The sequence below is a fragment of the Dasypus novemcinctus genome, chromosome 3 (genome assembly GCF_030445035.2).
Source record: "Dasypus novemcinctus isolate mDasNov1 chromosome 3, mDasNov1.1.hap2, whole genome shotgun sequence".
In the NCBI taxonomy this organism is placed as follows: domain Eukaryota; kingdom Metazoa; phylum Chordata; class Mammalia; order Cingulata; family Dasypodidae; genus Dasypus; species Dasypus novemcinctus.
This window is the reverse complement of record NC_080675.1, coordinates 16,813,581-16,831,469: the sequence shown is the minus strand read 5'-3', so window position 1 is coordinate 16,831,469 and position 17,889 is coordinate 16,813,581. Positions and strand designations below refer to the sequence as shown.

The window sequence follows — 17,889 nt, the reverse complement described above, 5'->3', positions numbered from 1 at the left end:
GATGGATGGAAAGAGAGGGAGGGAGGGACAGAGGGAGGGAAGAAGGGAGGGAGGGAGGGAGCCAAAGGTAGCAAAATTAAAATTGGTGGATCTGATAATAAAAAATAAATTTTTTAAAAATTAAAAAAAAAATAGATTAGAGGTTACCAAGGTCTGAGGGAAAGAGGAAATTGGAAGTTACTGCTTAATGGTTAGAGTTTCTGCCTGGGGGAGTTAAAAACGTTTTGGAAGGGAGGTGAAGAAGATCAACCACCACACCAGGAAGCCAAGAGTGCCTACAGCTACAAGCAGGAGAATTGCATCCATCATCCATGTGGAATCTAAGCCCCGTCTCGATATAGAGGTGGAGGGGACATCACCATCCCAGCATCCACAGGATGGAGGAATAGAGAATGGATTAGAGTGGACTTACTGATATTCTACTATGGAACTATTGTGATTAGTAATGGAAGAAATTGTAGCACTGATGTGGAGAAAGTGGCCATGGTAGCTGCTGAGGGTAGGGAGAGGGAAGACGAGATATGATGTGGGGGTATTTTCAGGACTTGGAGTTGTCTGGGGTGGTACTGCAGGGACAGATGCTGGACATTGTATGTCCTGCCATGGCCCACTAGGTGAACTGGGGGAGAATGTAGACTACAATGTAAACCATTATCTATGTGGTGCGGCAGTGCTCCAAAATGTATTCACCAAGTGCAATGAATGTCCCACGATGATGAAAGAGGTTGTTGATGTGGGAGGAGTGGGGTGAGGGGGTTGGGGGGTAGGTGGGGACCTCTTATGTTTTTTTAATGTAACATTTAAAAAAAAATTAAGAGAGGAAAAAAAAAGAAATGGTGGATCTGTGGATCTGGGGAAGAAGGGGTAGGTTAGAATTCTCTGTATGAGGTTTGTATTATTTTTATAATTGTCATGTAAGTTTGAAAGTATGCCAAAATTTTTTTAAAATTTTAAATCGTATAATTTCGTTCTCTCTCGTACTCGTTGTGGTGGCACCAGGCATGGCCCTGACATGCAGAACAACGCCGGCGAGTTCATGGACCTCTGTGTGCTGTGGAAGTGCTCCGCCAGCAACTGCATTATCGGCACCAAGGACCAGGCATCCATCCAAATGAACGTGGCCAAGGTGGACAAGGTCACAGGCAGGTTCAATGGCCAGTTTAAAACCTCTGCCATCTGTGGGCCCATTCGTAGGATGGGAGAGTCAGATGACTCCATTCTCCAATTGACCAAAGCTGATGGCACTGTCTCAAGACAGTGGATGTGGAATATTTATCATAAATAAAGAGTAACCCCTCCCCCCAAAAAAATCCTATAATTTAATGCAGGAGTTTACTCTGAAAGTGTACAATCGTATAGATTTTCTTATTGGTGTGCAGATCTATGGCAGAAATTGCCAAATATAAAGGCAGGCACTTTCTATGGGCCCTACTCATTTTTAATAGAAGGTTCTAGTATTTCCTAAGAAAGTCATAAATTTTCCAAAGATGTCCCAGCCATTTTCTGGGCTTTAGCTCAATCTCTCTCTGCAACTCTTTCTAACAGTTTGCTAAAAATACCACTGCAAAAAAAAAGTGAAGAGTGTTAGGAGGATCTCACTGATTGCCTCAGTAAACTGTGCCTCAAGCAGGGGGGGTCCTGAGGGCTCTTGAGACATCTGGACACTAAAGGCTGGGAAGTCAACCCCAGCAATTTGGCATCTTGTCAGTGGGCCTTATCTTGGAATATATGATATCCCATCTCCCGAGTGTATCCGAGTTGGACTCATTTATAATTTCCCTGCACATGGTTCTTATGCCCCTTTCATGTGAATCTATAATTAGTACTGTACCCATTAAATATGTGTCCCAGAGGCTTAAATCTTCTGGCTGTTCATATGCCGGTTGAGCCCTGAATCTCAGCAGAGTTGCAACCAACACCTACCCTCCAGTTCATCGGACTCACCCAAGACAACTGAAAAAACTATGATAATGGACAATGACAATCCCAAAATTCAGAGAGTATCTACAACTGCAAGCAAGACAGTTCTACCCATCTGGCCCCTGGAATCTAAGCCCCTCTCAATTAGAAGCAGAGTAGGCATCATCACCCCAAAATCCTTAAGATTGAGGAATGAACAAACATAAGGGGGCAATTGCAACTATGGACTAAAGTAGGCTTATTATTATTCTAGCAGTGGAAGAACTTGTAACATTGATATAAAGGCAGTGGTCACCACAGGTTCAAAGAGGAGAGAGAAGAACAGGTGTAATATGGGGCATTTTGGGGACACAGGAATTGTTCTGCATGACTTGCAATGACAGACACAGGCCATTATACATTTTGGCAAAACCTTTAAAATTGTGCGGTACAAAGTGTAGATCATAACATAAATACAGATCATGCTTAGTAGCAATAATAGTATTTAAAAAGTGAAGAGGGGAAGCGGACTTGGCCCAGTGGATAGGGCGTCTGCCTACCACATGGGAGGTTCGTGGTTCAAACCCCGGGCCTCCTTGACCCGTGTGGAGCTGTCCCACGCGCAGTGCTGATGCGTGCAAGGAGTGCCCTGCCACTCAGAGGTGTCCCCCACATAGGGGAGCCCCACGCGCAAGGAGTGCGCCCCGAAAGGAGAGCCGCCCAGCATGAAAGAAAGTTCAGCCTGCCCAGGAATGGCACTGCACACATGGAGAGCTGACACAACAAGATGACACAACAAAAAGAAACACAGATTCCTGTGCTGCTGACAACAGAAGTGGGCAAAGAAGAACACACAGCAAATAGACACAGAAAATAGAGAACAGACAACTGGGGGGGGGGGGGGTGGAGAATAAATAAAATAAATAAATCTTTTTTAAAAAAGTGAAGAGAAAAATGATTTTTTTAAAAAATAAGAAGTATCCCTTGAAAAGAGCTGGTACCTCTCAACCCCCTCTCCGTTCCTCACCTCTACCCCTGCCGCAGTATAAAATATTAACGCATTTGACACTTACCAGGAAAAGGAAACGGCCAGTGTACTAGTCAGCCAAAGGGGTGCTGATGCAAAATACCAGAAATTGGTTGGTTTTTATAAAGGGTATTTATTTGGGGTAGGAGCTTACAGATACCAGGCCATAAAGCATAAGTTACTTCCCTCATCAAAGTCTATTTTCACTTTTTGAAGCAAAATGGCTGCCAACATCTGTGAGGATTCAGGCTTCCTGGGTTCCTCCCTTCCCGGGGCTTGCTTTTCTTTCCTCTCTGTGTTTAGTTCCTGGGGCTCCAGCTTAAGGCTTCAGCATCAAACTCCGATATCAAAACTCCAACATCAAAAACCTCCAACTCTGTCCTTTGTCGTGTCTTTTATCTGCGAGTTCCCACCCATGAAGGGGCAGGTACTCAATGTTCTCCTGATTACTTAATCAAGTAAGCCTCTAAATCCAATAGAATTTCATATGCCCAGAGGAAAAGACCAGTTTACAAACATAATCCAATATTTCTTTTTGGAATTCACCAATAATATCAAACTGCTACAGCCAGCCAGTGAGCTTTACTCTGGACCAGTGCCAAAATAGCGATGCTCTATGCTTTCCTCCACTGTCTTTCCCATCCACCCTGCTTCTAGGCAGATGCATCTAGACCCACTTTGAGACACACTAACTTACCAAGAAAGCTCCCCACAGTCTGATAGGCTCAGAGAGGGTAAAACTTGGTTTCCTTCTGGACCAGACAGGATGAGGATTCCTTTCGCAACACATGTGTCATTTCAATGGTCTGCCGTCCAGGGGCTGCCTACAGAGGCTAAACTAAAAACACTCTTGGATGCTTCTGCAGCCAGCTTCACCCCATGAGGTTTCAACCCAAGAGCTATATATTTGGAGTCTTAAAAAAAATACACTCCGGTAGCAAATGTTCTCAACAACTAATCCATGGTAGACAATAATTCTCTTCCCTGCTGTGGGAACTCTAGAATCCAATCCAGATGTGTACATATTAGGCTTAAGTAAGGAGGCACATAAGGACCAAAATTCTACCAAGCTAGGAACTTCACAGAAAGAAAAGACTTTGTCCAGGCCTACTTGAGGAATTTCTCATAATAGAGCCAACATTGCTATAAATGCTTTCCAACCTCACAGATAGAATAAAAAAGCAGAGGTCCTATGATCTTCCCAGAAAATGTACTATTTCCTGCTGAGGTCGAGGATATTATTTGATACTTGGCCTCCTCCATATGCTTAACAGAACAAGATTATATCCAGGAAGAACTGGATGATCATAGCACATCTCCCTTTTTACCACCAAAAGCAGTTAACAAGAGCAGGAAGTTCCAAGAAGCCAACCCATATCTGTCCTGGCACAATGCTGGGCATATTTACGCTCTCAATATGCAGTGTTGCAGTAACTAATTTTAAAGAAAATATACAACTGCCAGATAGGCCTCTAGGAGCCACAGCCACTTCAACTGAAAATGAGAAATTCATTCGCTTATTAGTTCATGTGCAACTATATACCAGACGTTGTTCAACCATTCTAAGGTCCACAGGATGGAGGAAGAGAGTATGGATTAGAGTGGACTAACTGATATTCTATTCATGAACTACTGTGATTAGTAGTAATTGAAGAAATGTGGCATTGGCGTGGAGAAAGTGGCCATGGTGGCTGCTAGGGGTAGGGAGTGGGAGGAAGAGATGTGATGTGGGGGCATTTTTGGGGGTTGGAGTTGTCCTGGGTGGTGCTACAGAGACAGTTACTGGACATTGAATGTCCTCCCATGGTCCACTGGGTGGACTGTGGAAGAGTGTGGGCTATGGTGTGGACCATTGACCATGAGGTGCAGCGGTGCTCAGAGATGTGTTCACCAAGTGCAATGAATGTCTCATGATGATGGAGGAGGTTGTTGTTACGGAGGGAGGAGTGGGGTGAGGGGAGTGGGGGGTGTATGGGGACCTCATATTTTTTTAATGTAACATTAAAAAAACAAAGACAGGGAAACGGACTTGGCCCAGTGGTTAGGGCATCCATCTACCACATGGGAGGTTCGCAGTTCAAACCCCGGGCCTCCTTGACCCGTGTGGAGCTGGCCCATGCGCAGTGCTGATGCGTGCAAGGAGTGCCATGCCACGCAGGGGTGTCCCCCGCGTAGGGGAGCCCCACACGCAAGGAGTGCGCCCCGTAAGGAAAGCCACCCAGGAAGGAAAAAGCCACCCAGGAAGGCGAAAGAAAGTGCAGCCTGCCCAGGAATGGCGCCACCCACATGGAGAGATGACTCAACAAAAAGAGACACAGATTCCCGTGCCACTGACAACAGAAGTGGACAAAGAAACAAGACGACAAAGAAACAAGACACTGCAAATAGACACACAGAACAGACAAATGGGGTGGGTGGGTGGGGGAGGGGAGAGAAATAAATAAATAAATCTTTTTAAAAAAAACAAAAGAACAAAGACAAAAAAATAAAATAAAGGTACAGCTTCTTCCCCAAACAAAACAGTTAAAAACCCCTGCCCTTGTGAAGCTTACATTCTAGTGATGGGAGACAGAAGGTAAAGAAATAAAGTTTAAAAATACAATGTGGACAAAGGGTTAACAAATCCATTTCCTCTTCTGCTTGGGAATTTGACCTTAGGTTAAATTTCTAGTTCTGTTCCCTGGAAAACTAATAAAATGTCAATTATGTTTCTAGGCAACCTTGCTTATGATAAAAATGAACTCCAATTGATAACTTGCATCTGGACTGGGAGCAATTATAAATACCTCATAGCTTTGGGTTTCCTTGACTGTGATGACTCTTACAACTGAGCATAGCCCTGGGGAGACCCTGAAACTTGGGGTGGGGGTAGGCATGAGAATTTTAAGCCAGGACAGATTCCGTACCTCCTCAATGTGAGTCTTTCCAAGCACCTGAGCTGTCACTTGGAGAGGATGAGCGGTGGTGTGGGGGCAGGAGAATAGCTCCTACATGGCATCATGGCCTGCGGGAAGGATGACTCCTGTGGAAGGGAAACCTGCGGGCAGTCTGTGGCCCTGGTCTATAGCCTTCTAAATAAGGAGGGTCAAGTGTGGCCTATGAAAGGAATGTTCAACGGAACCTCAGAAAACCCCCACAGGAGCTGCTCACAGTGTTTCTGATGCCAGTTAAATGCCAAGGAGAAAAATACAGCAGAGAGAAAGGATGTTTTGGTTGGACAAGATACTTCTGAAGATCTTTCTGGTCTAAACAGTGATGATCCCCCTTTCCATCCCACCCCATCTTGCCTAGTCTTTGTCATTTAGCTCCTATTCATCTATTCATCATCATGATTCTGCTCAGTCACTTCCTCTGGGCCAATTTCTTTTTAGGATGGACTCTCATAGGAATGGCTGCCTTGCTCAAGAGCACTATCTCAAGGTGTAGTTACACACAGGAGGATAAAGATCTGACTTCTCTCTGAAAGCAGGGAGCACGTCCGGCTGCTCACTATTTTACCCCCAACACCTGAAGAATGCCTGACACAGGGTAGGAGCTGAATAAATGCTGGTAGAACAAGTGAGTGTCATAACATACCATCTGAAATCAAAGAGGTCAGCAGGATCCACAAACCACACTGTATGTTCCTGCTCTGTCTGTTTACCCATGCTACTCCTACCCAGCGCATAATCCAAGATTTTGTCAGTAAATGCTGCCATTTGAGTAAGGGCAATATAATATTGGCAATTCCCAGGGGATTAGTCTCCAACTATATCAAGAGATACTGGGAAATGCTAAAGGGAAAATCAAGTTAAGTCTGATTTTTAGACACCACATTATATAATCATCTCTTTTTACGCAGAGCTGCAAGGTGAAAGGCTAATGGGGGGGGGGACCTTGTTTCCTTCCCCTTTCCTAAGGCTTAGTCCACTTGTAATTATTTGTTTTATATCTTTGTTTCCTGCTGGACTGGAAATTCCACAGGGCAGGGACTGAGTCATTTGCTGTTGAGACCCTAGTTCCTAGCATCCAAATATCAGACGGATGAATAAATATGTGAAAGAATAAACAAATGAAGACTCTTCTCCTGCCCCCAGCTGAAAATCACTACCATAGGCAAATCCACCATGAAGAACTGGAACGAACTCTTACACTAGGTCATCTTCAAGGGAATTCCAGTTTCTGAGTGGAACTATTTATAGCTATAAAGGAATTACATCCTGCCTTCCAAGAGGCAGCATACAGCTCGGCAAAACCAGACAGGGAGGGGCTTCTGTGAGATGCAATTAAACTGCCATTTGGATTACTAACCCACCCACCCCACCTTTGGAAGCCTAAAATGCCTGCTCCATTCTTCCAAAGCCAAGGGCAGAGCCAACATGGATGCTCTGATCTTGCTGAACGATGATAAAGCTTTCAGACAGCACAGGATTCTAATATGCATTAAGTGTTAGCATTTGTATAAGGAAAGCAATTACCTGTTCCCCTTAATTCGTTTCCCATAATTCACCACTGAAGAAGGTGGGCTTGGAGTTTTGTAATTAAAATTCGCAAACATTCCTTTGTTTCCAAACTTAAGTTTCGACGGCATTAAGGGATGAGCGAACAGCCCACATTTAAACAAAACAGAGAGATTTGGGCTGATGCTTCCTATTTCTTAAATAAATAAAAGCACAGATAAAAATTACATTTGGAGGGGTCAAAAGTAATTTTACTATCTAGACTGGCTACCGGAAAAACTCCCTGTTGTGGAAGTGTGGTGTAGCACCTCAGAATCTGCTGCTGGGTAGCCAATGGGCAACACGGTACCCAGGAATGAACAAACGGGACTGGGTGTCAGGAGGAGTGCCAGCCCTGGCTCTACCACCAAGCTATTGTGTGACCTTGAACAAATCATATCTAGCCTTGTTTTTAGTCTGTTTCCCCCAAACAAAACATAACTCTAGAAAAGCAGTGATTGGGTCTCACTTGTTCACGGCTCTATCCCCAGCACATAGAATTTATCACTAGTAAGAAACCTAGTAAGGTTCTCAATAAATATTTGTTGAATGCATACTGAACATGATTTCTCTGGATCCCAAATTCCTCATATATAAAGAGCAGTCTTTGAAACAAATGCTCACTAAGAGCCTTTCGAAGTCCAGCATTTTCAGGCTCTATCCCCCATCATCAGTCAGTTGAATTGTTATGAAAATGAATGATCTTTAGTGGTGAAATGACATGTAAGTGTTTAGCCCAGTGCTAGACACCCAAGCACTCTAAGCTGGTTGAAGTCTTCTAGACATGTGAGTGTCTGAGTGACAGATGGCATTGCTAAGGTGAGCCTGGCTGGCCAGGCAGCAGGAAGGTGCCCTATGCCTCACACCACTCCATAAGCCTCCCTTCTGAGGCTGCTGCAAAAAACGCAGTAGACCCTCTTACACATACTCTCCATCAATCCCACCATCACCTCCCCCCCCCCCCCCCCCCCCCCCCCCCCCCCGTCCCCTTCCTCCCAGTCATCAGCATAACTGGGTGGTACTTGTTGAGGTCAGAATGCAACCTATGGGCACAAAGCCAGGTAAAATGAACCTGGTCCACTGAAATGGTAAACACGACTCTGCTGGCACGAGACCCAATGAGCTGCCCTGTTGTTGCATAATAAAGAATTTGGCTTGTCTTTATCCCTGGTTCCTGGGAGAGATCCTCATATTCTTTGGAATTCCCCATGATAGGAGTGTCTTTTGTAATTTAAGGTGGACGTACAGATACACCTAAGCGTTTAAGCTAACAAGATGACCTGGGGTGGGGCCAGCCTCACTGTCAGTCTTAGGATAGGGAGCTGACCATACCAGAAGGATAAGCCATGATGGGGCTTTGAGACACATCATATCAGCCCAACCTCCAGGGATGGGAAGGGGGCTGGAGATTGAATTCAGAGTGGGCACTAATTCAATCCGTCATGCCTACATAATAAAACCCCAATGAAGTCTGACACCAAGTCCGAATGAGCTTACGTGATTGGTAATATACCTCACTGTGCCAAGAGGGTGGTATGTTCTGACCACCATGTGGAGATGACATGGAAGCTTTATGTGGAACCTTCCAGAAGTCACCCTAAGCATATCTTCTTTTGGCAGCTTCTTACTTGTATCCTTTCACTATAATAAAGCTATAATCATAACCACAGAGCTTTCAGGGAGTTCTGTAACTCACTCCAGTGAATTAGCATCCCTGAGGGATGGTGGGAACCCCTGAATTTGCAGCTGGTATCTCAGGTGAGAACAGGGATTGTACTCTTAACCTGTGAAGTCTGACCTAGCTCCAGGTAGTGAGAATTGCATTTTAGTTGGGACCAGAAGCTAATACACTTGTTCTTAGCCTGTCCCAAAATCTTACTCTCATGATTCACTAGCTTCTCCACACCTAGAGAATGAATTTTCTACTCCTTTGTCTGACATTTAAGTATTTAAATCCCCTACCATCTTACTACCCTCCATCCTTCTGGCATGAACTCTATCTTGGAAAAGAAAATGGAAAAGGAAGATTGAAAAGTAGCCTACATACAATGCCTCCACTTCCTCCTAAACCATTTGCTCCTTACCCTTCCCAATCTAGCTTCTGTCTTTACTCTCCAGGGTAAGTGGGACCAAGAGTGTCATGACTTTCCCCCTTTCCTCCATGCTCAGGGCACAATGGACTCCTTTCAGATTCCTGAACATATCACGCTCTTTTCTGGGTCACTTCTATCTCTGTTGGGCTCTCTACTTGGAAATTTTTTACCACTGCTTTTGGCATGATTAGCTCCTTCTCGTCCATTACGTCTTATTTTCATTGTCACCTTCTCAAGAGCGTTGGCCTGACTACTCTATCTAAAAGGTGCTCCAATTACTTGCTTTTCCTGCGCCCATTCATTTCCTAGCACTTACTATTAACTTACAATTATGTGCATTGGTTTATTTGTTTATCTGTTTGCCTCACTAGACTGTCTCCTCCGTGACAGCCTGGAGTATGTCTCTTATACTCACCAATATGTACCAAGGCTGAGCACAGTACTTGGCACAGAGCAGAACTCATAAACACTTGTTGGATGACTCACCAAACAAACCTCCTGCATGCCAACCCTGTGCCGAGAGGCTTATTGAGAAAGTCACTTCTCCAAAGCTTCACTCTCCTTTCCAACTCAGGTGGCCATCCCAGCATGGCAGCCTTCCTTTTCGCTCCTGGGGACACCCCGACTTACACTGTCACAGCATTTATTACACTAACCCCAAACTGCTTGTTTCAATTCTCAATTCCCCACGAGACCATAAGCTCTACGACGGCAAGGGCTTTGGCCCTCCTCTTTATCACTATAACCCCAGTGCCCAACCCAGTTCCCGGCACCTAAGAAGTATGCTATCAGTCCTCATTAGATGAATGAATCAATGACCTTACTGAATGAATGAATAAATGGACCCGTGGTTTCAACTGGTTTAGAGTGGATAGGTGTGTTTTTGTTATTTCTTCCTACTTTTATACTATCACATTATGGCCTATATTAACATTACTTATGTTCCTATCTTACCTTTCTTCTTTTCTCCTACTATCTCCCAAAGGGTCAGGGCCCCCTCTTTTTTTTTTTTTTTTTGAGGTACCAGGGGTCAGGGATTGAACCCGGAACCTCGTATGTGAGAAGCCAGTGCTCAACCACTGAGCCACATCAACTTCCCTGAGGTGGTGTTTTGTTTGTTCTGCTTGTTGTTTGTTTGTATGTTTGTTTTCCAGGGGGCACTGGGAACTGACCCTAGGACCTCCCATGTGGGAGGTGGGCACTCAACCGCTCGAGCCACATTCACTCCTCTATTTCTTTCTTTTTTTTAAGATTTATTTATCTCTCCCCTTCTCCCGCTCCCCATTCCCCACACTGTCTGCTCTCTGTGTCCATTTGCTACGTGTTCTTCTGTGTCTGCCTGTATTTTCAATAGGTGGATCCTGGGACCTTCCGGAGTGGGAGAGAGGCGATTACTCTCTTGCAGCACCTCAACTCCCGGCTCTGCTATGTCTTCTTATTTTCTCTCTTCTGTGTCTCTTGTTGCATCATCTTGCTGTGCCAGCTCTCCGTGTCAGCCGGCACTCCTGGGCGGGGCAGCTTTCCCACACTGGGCAGCACTCCCACACAGGGCAGCACTCTTGCGCAGGGTGGCATTCCTGCGTGGGCCAGTGCTCCACATGGGCCAGCCTGCCACATGGGCCAGCTTGCCTTTACCAGGAGGCCATGGGCTGCGAACCCTGGACCTCCTATATGGTTGAGCCACATCTGTTTCTCTCCTCCATTTCTTTTAATCTCTGAATCTCTTGAAAAATACCATGCACAGAAAGTAGATACTTACTAAGTGCTTCTTGGAAATGTGTCTGAATGCTCCCATGTTCACTGCACTTGACTCATAATTAAAAAGCGGTGTGCAGTTTAAAAAGTGACCACTTCTCATCACTGTAGGAGGGAAGATGGCCTGAATGCCAGAACACAAAGGCAAAGACCAAAGTTCTTCAGTGCCTGGGAGACCAGTGCATGGAGCACAGCCCCTCACTCCACACAGCAGCCTTCCCAGGATCAGCTCAACTGGCCTGGGGGAGCCTGTCAGCTGCCAAGAAGCCTAGAGTTTCTGAGGCCAGAAACCCAGGGGTACCTCTGCCCTGCAGCCCACGAGACGCCGATGGGCCTCACGGCCTCTTCCGCCTTCCAATTCCAGGATCCACGGAGCACGGAACGGTTACAGAGAACAAGATTACTGAGGACCTTTAAAAACTTTTTAAGGCAATGCACAGTGGTGGTTATGGTCTCTTTGACTATTATATCAGAACTTCCACTCCGCTTCATTCCCTAGCTTGACTGCAAGTACCTCAGGGGAGCCCGGAGCCTGAACCATTCCTGCCTCACCTTCTACTCTCTCCGGGTCAGGACCCCCAAGCAGAACTCAGAGATGCACTCCAGGACACCAAACCAGACAACAGGCTCACCTCTCAGGGGAGGCCAGTCATCCGCCCCTCGCTTCAGTTCACCCCCACTCTCCCGGAAAGAGACGCACTTCAGCGCAAAGGAGAACACTCCAGCACTCGGTTCTGCTCACCCAGTACACTTGACACGGGTGACAAGAAGCAGAGTTCCTTAAGTGGCTTTGCTACCCTTTCTGGTACGGTGATTGTGCAGCAACTCCAGGACAAGGCTGCCCCCTGCCCTCGGCTGTACCCCCACAGCTGAGAGGCAGTCAGCCCCACCTCCTTCCCAGACAACCGGCAGTGCAGCAGCTACTAGGTGTCATCTGCGCCAACTGCTACCTGTCTGGAACAAAGCTCACCTAAACCAGCAGCTGCATCAACAAGTAGTCTTCGTAAATTGATGCCCTTCCTCACAAGCCCTGGTGTGAGACTCAGCAATCCAGTAAGGGATGCCTAATTCTCCATGAATTTCCACTGCAACTGGAGTCTGACCTGACTCTGGTCCCACTTTCCACTGGTAAATCAACCAGGGGTCCTCATCATTGGAAATGACAATTTACCACTTGCTGTCCATGTGCCTGACACTTCATGAAGTGCTTCCACAGGCATTTTCTTATTTATTCTTCTCCCCAGCTAAGAGATAGGTGGTATTAGCCCTATTTTACAGACCAGATCAAGACAATGAGACTCAGAATGGAGAAGGGCTGGTTCCAAATCCAGGTCCTCTGGCTCAAATGCCCTTATTGCTCATTCAAAGCGCCCGCCATGGGTGAGGCAATTCCCAGAACCCCCAGAGGCAGTGATCCTGGCTCTCAGAGGTTAACGCTCTATGCTTTCACCCACTGTGCAGCCTTAGCAAGGTGTTTTTTCATCCTTAACAGGCTTGCCGCTGCCACCCAGAGGGAGGGGAGAAGTAGATGTGAAATGATATGGGTGCATGCCATGCCGGATCATGCCGGGGAATCTTGGGGCAGGGGCAGTGGCATGGGGATGTTAGAGACCTGGGTTGCAACCGTTATTACCTCCCTCCTATGAGAAAAAAAAAAAAAGGGAGGGAAAAGAGGCAGAGAAAGAGGGAGGAAAAGGGGAGAGAAAGGAGGAGGTTTACAGGAAGAGGGTTGGGAGAAGAGGGAGAGGAGGGGGTTGAGGGAAAAGGGGGAGGTAGAGGCAAGGGAAGAAAAGAGGGAGGAGGGGAGGAGAGTGAAAAGAAGAGGAAGACAGTGAGAGGAAGGAGAGGGGGAGAGAGGAAAAGGAGGGCTAGGAGGGTAAGGAGAGGGGAGGAGGGAGAATGACAGATGTTTGGCAACACGATGTAGATGCGACATGGGAAAAGGCTCCAGGAGGAAACACCAAACTGGTGGAGACAGGGAGCCATCCCCAGGGCGCCAAGTGCTTCCTCTCAGGAAGGCAGGGGGTGGACAAAGCTGCCACCTGAGGGTCCCACAAGCCCCTCCGCAAACAGTGACAGCATTTCCCCTGCACTGGCGTGGTGGACGGAGGACCAAAGCGAGAAACCTGGAATCCAGGCGACACGTCACCACGCAGAGTTTAGACTCTCTTGCGCTTTTTGGGAAACATAATCGTGTCACTCTGATCTCAGGGATTAGGAGGGCCCAGGAACTGGTCCTGGGGTCAGGTTCCTTCTGAGAGGATGCCAGGTTCACCCGTTTGGCAGTCACTCCTAGAAAAGATTAGTAAAGCAATTAATAGTAATTATTATAATTCAGTAAGTCCTTGGGGATTTGGACAACCATAAAGCTGAATATATGTTTAAGTATGTTTCTAAAGGAAAAGATGTGTTTTATCAATTTCTATCTCTTATTGCCAAACTTTTCTATAATCCATTTTCTACTGCTGAAAATTGATGAAACTCTGCCCATTAAATCCTTCTAGAGATACATAAGTGTGGAAAAACAAAAAAGTGAAAACAGAGGAGTAAATACCTCAGAAGCTGAAGCTGCAGGGAAGCACTGGTGCTTAGGGACAGCAGCCATGTCCCTTCTGTCCCTGCCTGCTCCAGTGATACTGGCTGCAGGTACCCACAGACAAAGGACCCCTGTCATTTGGCACACTGGTTTTCTCCTTTAATCCACAATATGTGGCCTCAGACCAGCACTCCCCACCACCTACCCAAAAGTCACCTCTTGCTACTGTCACAGAATCTCAGCCCTTAGACCACCGCAGCAAGCAGAAACCACCAAGACACCTGGGCCAATACCTGGACTGGTTTTTAGAATGCAGAGAAGAGCAAGAGGACAAAAAAAGAGGAGAGACTTCAAAGTTAGGCAGTCCCTTAGGCTACGGCAACGAGTTTAGTAAGCAATCCTCAGCATGTAATACATCATCCAGTGCAACTCTTTCATTATTATTATTTTTGAATGGGATTCCAGTAGGTAGCCAACATTTCAGGGGAGAAGGTCAGAGCCCAATAGCCCCACATCTTCCTCTCCCAACAAACGGGCTTCAAAAAAATGAAAATAAGTTACCCAACCAACCCTAAATAATCGCAGAGAAGACATTTTCAATAGGAGGTACTGGTTTGCCATCCCTGGGAGCCCCAAAGGAATCACTTCCTCTCTGGACTTCCACATCAGCCACATATGCTCACAAGTCAGAGAGAAGGAGAGCAAGGACTGGGGCTCCTCTGTGCTGACTAACACTCACTGTAAGACGGCAGAAGAAGTAGATCTCTAGAAGAATATTCCACGTTCCCTCCCAAGCCCCTCTGTGTATAAGAGCAAAGGAAATGGAACTTACACCTTAGCTTAGGGGACATGCGTCATCGTTCAGACAATCTCAAGCAGTGGCAGGTGACATCAAACTCAGACAAACATCTTCATGCCAGTGAGCCTCCAAGCCATTCCAAACCTTGCGGTGTTTAGCATGGCCTTTTCAGGAAGCAAAGCAGGTCTTCTCCCACAAACAGTTTAATCAGGTTAGGAAAATAAGAACCTATTCTCAACAAATGGCAAATGGATTCATGAGACTGTTGGCCACCAGAAAGATGAAACCCCACTTCCACGAGCTGTACCCCAAGTTTTGAAACTCTTGAAAATGAAGAGGAAGCAACTCCTCTGTTCATTTTCCAAAGGCTGGGACTCATGTCCCTTTGCCTTCCAAAGTGCAATTTGACTATTTCTAGAGGAGCGCAACAGGCCTCTAGGGACCCTTCCCATGCTGCACCTAGGAGGAGCTATGGAGGAGCCAGATACATACTGTTGGTCTCCATGCACATCTATCCTGCAGCACAATGTCAAGACAAGGGACAACTGAAGAGATATGAAACAGAACCATCGCATTTCTCAGAAGTACAACACAAAAAGGACACCAAACATCAAATGCATTACAGAGCTGTCCCCACACTCAGGTTCTTCAACCTTTCTTAACCCTTTTCCAGGGCAATTCAAGTAGAAAAATGTTCTTGTATGGCATTATAGTCACACTCACTTTCACAACAACTGGCCAAGATTTGGCAAATCCAACCATGGTAGCTGATTGGCCATTGAAAGGGGGATGATCCTTTGTGTTAGAGTTTGTCCTTCCTTAACGTCCCCCTCAACCATCAGAGGCCTGTGTGGTACCACTTCCATGGAGGAAGGGCACCACTAGACTTGGCTCCCATCAGATCCACCCCACCTGGTCTTGGTCCTTCAGACCTGTCACTTGCACTCACTCAGGCCTCCTCCTCCCTCCCAGTCTCCCACCTCCACATCTCATGGGAAAGCAAGAGCCCAGTAGAGAAGCAACAGGAGACAAAAAGAGGCTATGTTCATTCTTTAAAAAAAATACTCCAATTCTAGTTCATATTTAAAATTGCTTATTTATTATAATAACTAAATTAGAGATAGTATTACAAGGCTTTCTAGTTTCCTTCTTTAGGAAGTGCATTAAAAAATGAAGAAGGCTTACCCATTTTTGAAATAGAGGACATGGGCTCTCTGAAGTCCTGTTTCTAGGAAAAACCCTAGTTCTTGATCGTGGGGAGCAGGGCCAGGCTTAGGGCTTCTGTTTTGAATATTAGTAAGTATTACCTAGAAGGGGAGAAAATCGGAAAACTAATCAGATGCATATCCAAGGCCACTTCCTTCAAACCCTATCTCTAAATGCACTACATACCTTAAAAAATCAACTTCCTAAGGCAACAGTCAGTGCACAGGCACAGGCACAGGTATAGAAGTTCAAGTGCTAGCAAAGCCGAGAGAGTGACTTCTAATAGGCAGGGAGCAACCAAGAGGCCTGGGGTACACAGGGCCCTCCTGGCACCAAGAGCTGAGGAATAAGGGGTGCTGATGGGTGGATGGTGACAGGAGAAGCATTAGAGGTAGAGCAGGACATTGACAGAGAGGCTGAGTGACACAGAAGCAGGTCCCAGAAAAGGGCAGAAATAGTCATCATCTCCCAGCTTCAGCCTGTCATGAGCTTGATGAGCTCCACCAAGAGCTGAGAACTACCTGATCAGTGCTGGCCCTGGAATTAACCAGAAGGGACAAACTCACCAGGCTATAAAGCTGAAGTTTATGGACCGAGTGGTAGTCATCTCTTCTCAAGGAGAGAGCTGAGAAAAACAACCTCAGCTCCTTTCTCCCAAAATGCAGCTACTTGCTCAACAGACAACAAGGTTTTAAGGGTTTAAATTTTTATGCCTGCAAGAAAGGCTGCCAACTAACCAGGAGAAAAACTTGTGAGTTGAGTGGGTTGTAGTGAAGTGTAAACACAGATCTGTTACAAAGACTACTCTCTTTAAACTCCCAAATCCAATACAGCATTCATTAAATACATTTACAACCATGCAAGTGTTCTCCAAACATGCTATCCATATTTGCTGAAAGCCAACAGCTCTTTAAAAGACCCAGTTAGCTACACCTCAGATGTTCTAGAGGTCTTGAAATTATTCTACAAACGGAGTTGTAAAGGTTGCTACTTCTCCAACCCATGAACTTTGGAAAACCAAAAAACTGAAGGCACAACAGTGAGCAAGAATTCGAGAAATGAAATCCAGATGAGCAGCCTTTGCATTTGAACCCCATGCCAGCATCTTACCCAAAACCACCTGGCTCCTTCACGACTTAGCGTGCAGCTCTACACCACCCACCCCCTCCTGTTACCCCTGGGAACCACATTTTCTGCTCCTCCTCTACCATCCCCTGAGTGTCAGAGATGAACTGAGCACGGTCCTGACCATTTTCCCTTTCTCTCTTAAGCATCTCTCTAAATGACCTCATTCACTGCTACGGGCTTTTAAAATCACCTATAGGCTGACAACTCCCAAATTTATATGCCTAACCCAGACTATCTCTCTGAATCCCAGACTCATATATCCAACTATTTCCTTGACATCTCCACTTAAAGGTCCATCACTAAACTTTAAAAATGTACCATTCTTTTGCTCTTCAAAATTATTTTTTAACAACAAAAAAAGTAATGATGATTTTAAAGCAAAGACAATTCAATAAAAAAAATTTTAATTTTTTTAATCACTCCAAAATTCCACTATACAGAAACAGCCATAGATAACATTTGTTGAACAATCCAGACATCTCTGTGTATATATGTAGTAAAAGAAGAGAAAGATAAAAATGATTTTACCAAAAAAGAGAGATCATGTTATATTTGCTACTTTCAAATTTAGACCATTACATTTAATTTTAGTTAAACTTAACAGAACAAACTAAAGTGTAACCAAAGTTATCAATTAGCTTCAGAAAAATGATTTTTTATATGTAGTACACAAAAGATCTCTCTAAAGTCAAAAATGTTTATGTGTGTATACATAGTTTATGTGTATGCATGTATAAGGATAGGTCATTATTTTCACCTACATATTTCAACATTATACAGCACCTATTGATTCATTTTAAAGATGAAGAAATTAACATTCATATTATCTTCTACTTTGCTTCTCCTTTAGCCTCCCATTTTTATTATATAATTATTTTTATACTACACAGGTGCCTAACAATTACATTCTACTCCAAATTGTTTTGCATCAGTTTTATGTTAAAAGGCATTCGTTTCTTGAATTCCTT

The 17,889-nt window shown here is 45.2% G+C and overlaps 1 protein-coding gene across 7 annotated transcripts in view; it reads right to left on the bottom strand.

Moving 5' to 3' along the window:
- Positions 1–17,889, bottom strand: part of TTC7B (tetratricopeptide repeat domain 7B) — a 304,943-nt gene that overhangs the window by 207,160 nt on the left and 79,894 nt on the right. For all 7 annotated transcript variants that reach the window (XM_058292461.2, XM_058292482.1, XM_058292458.1 and 4 more), the window contains one exon: positions 15,773–15,894. In XM_058292461.2, the coding sequence (XP_058148444.1) occupies positions 15,773–15,894 (122 nt within the window). The remainder of the gene's footprint in view (positions 1–15,772; positions 15,895–17,889) is intronic.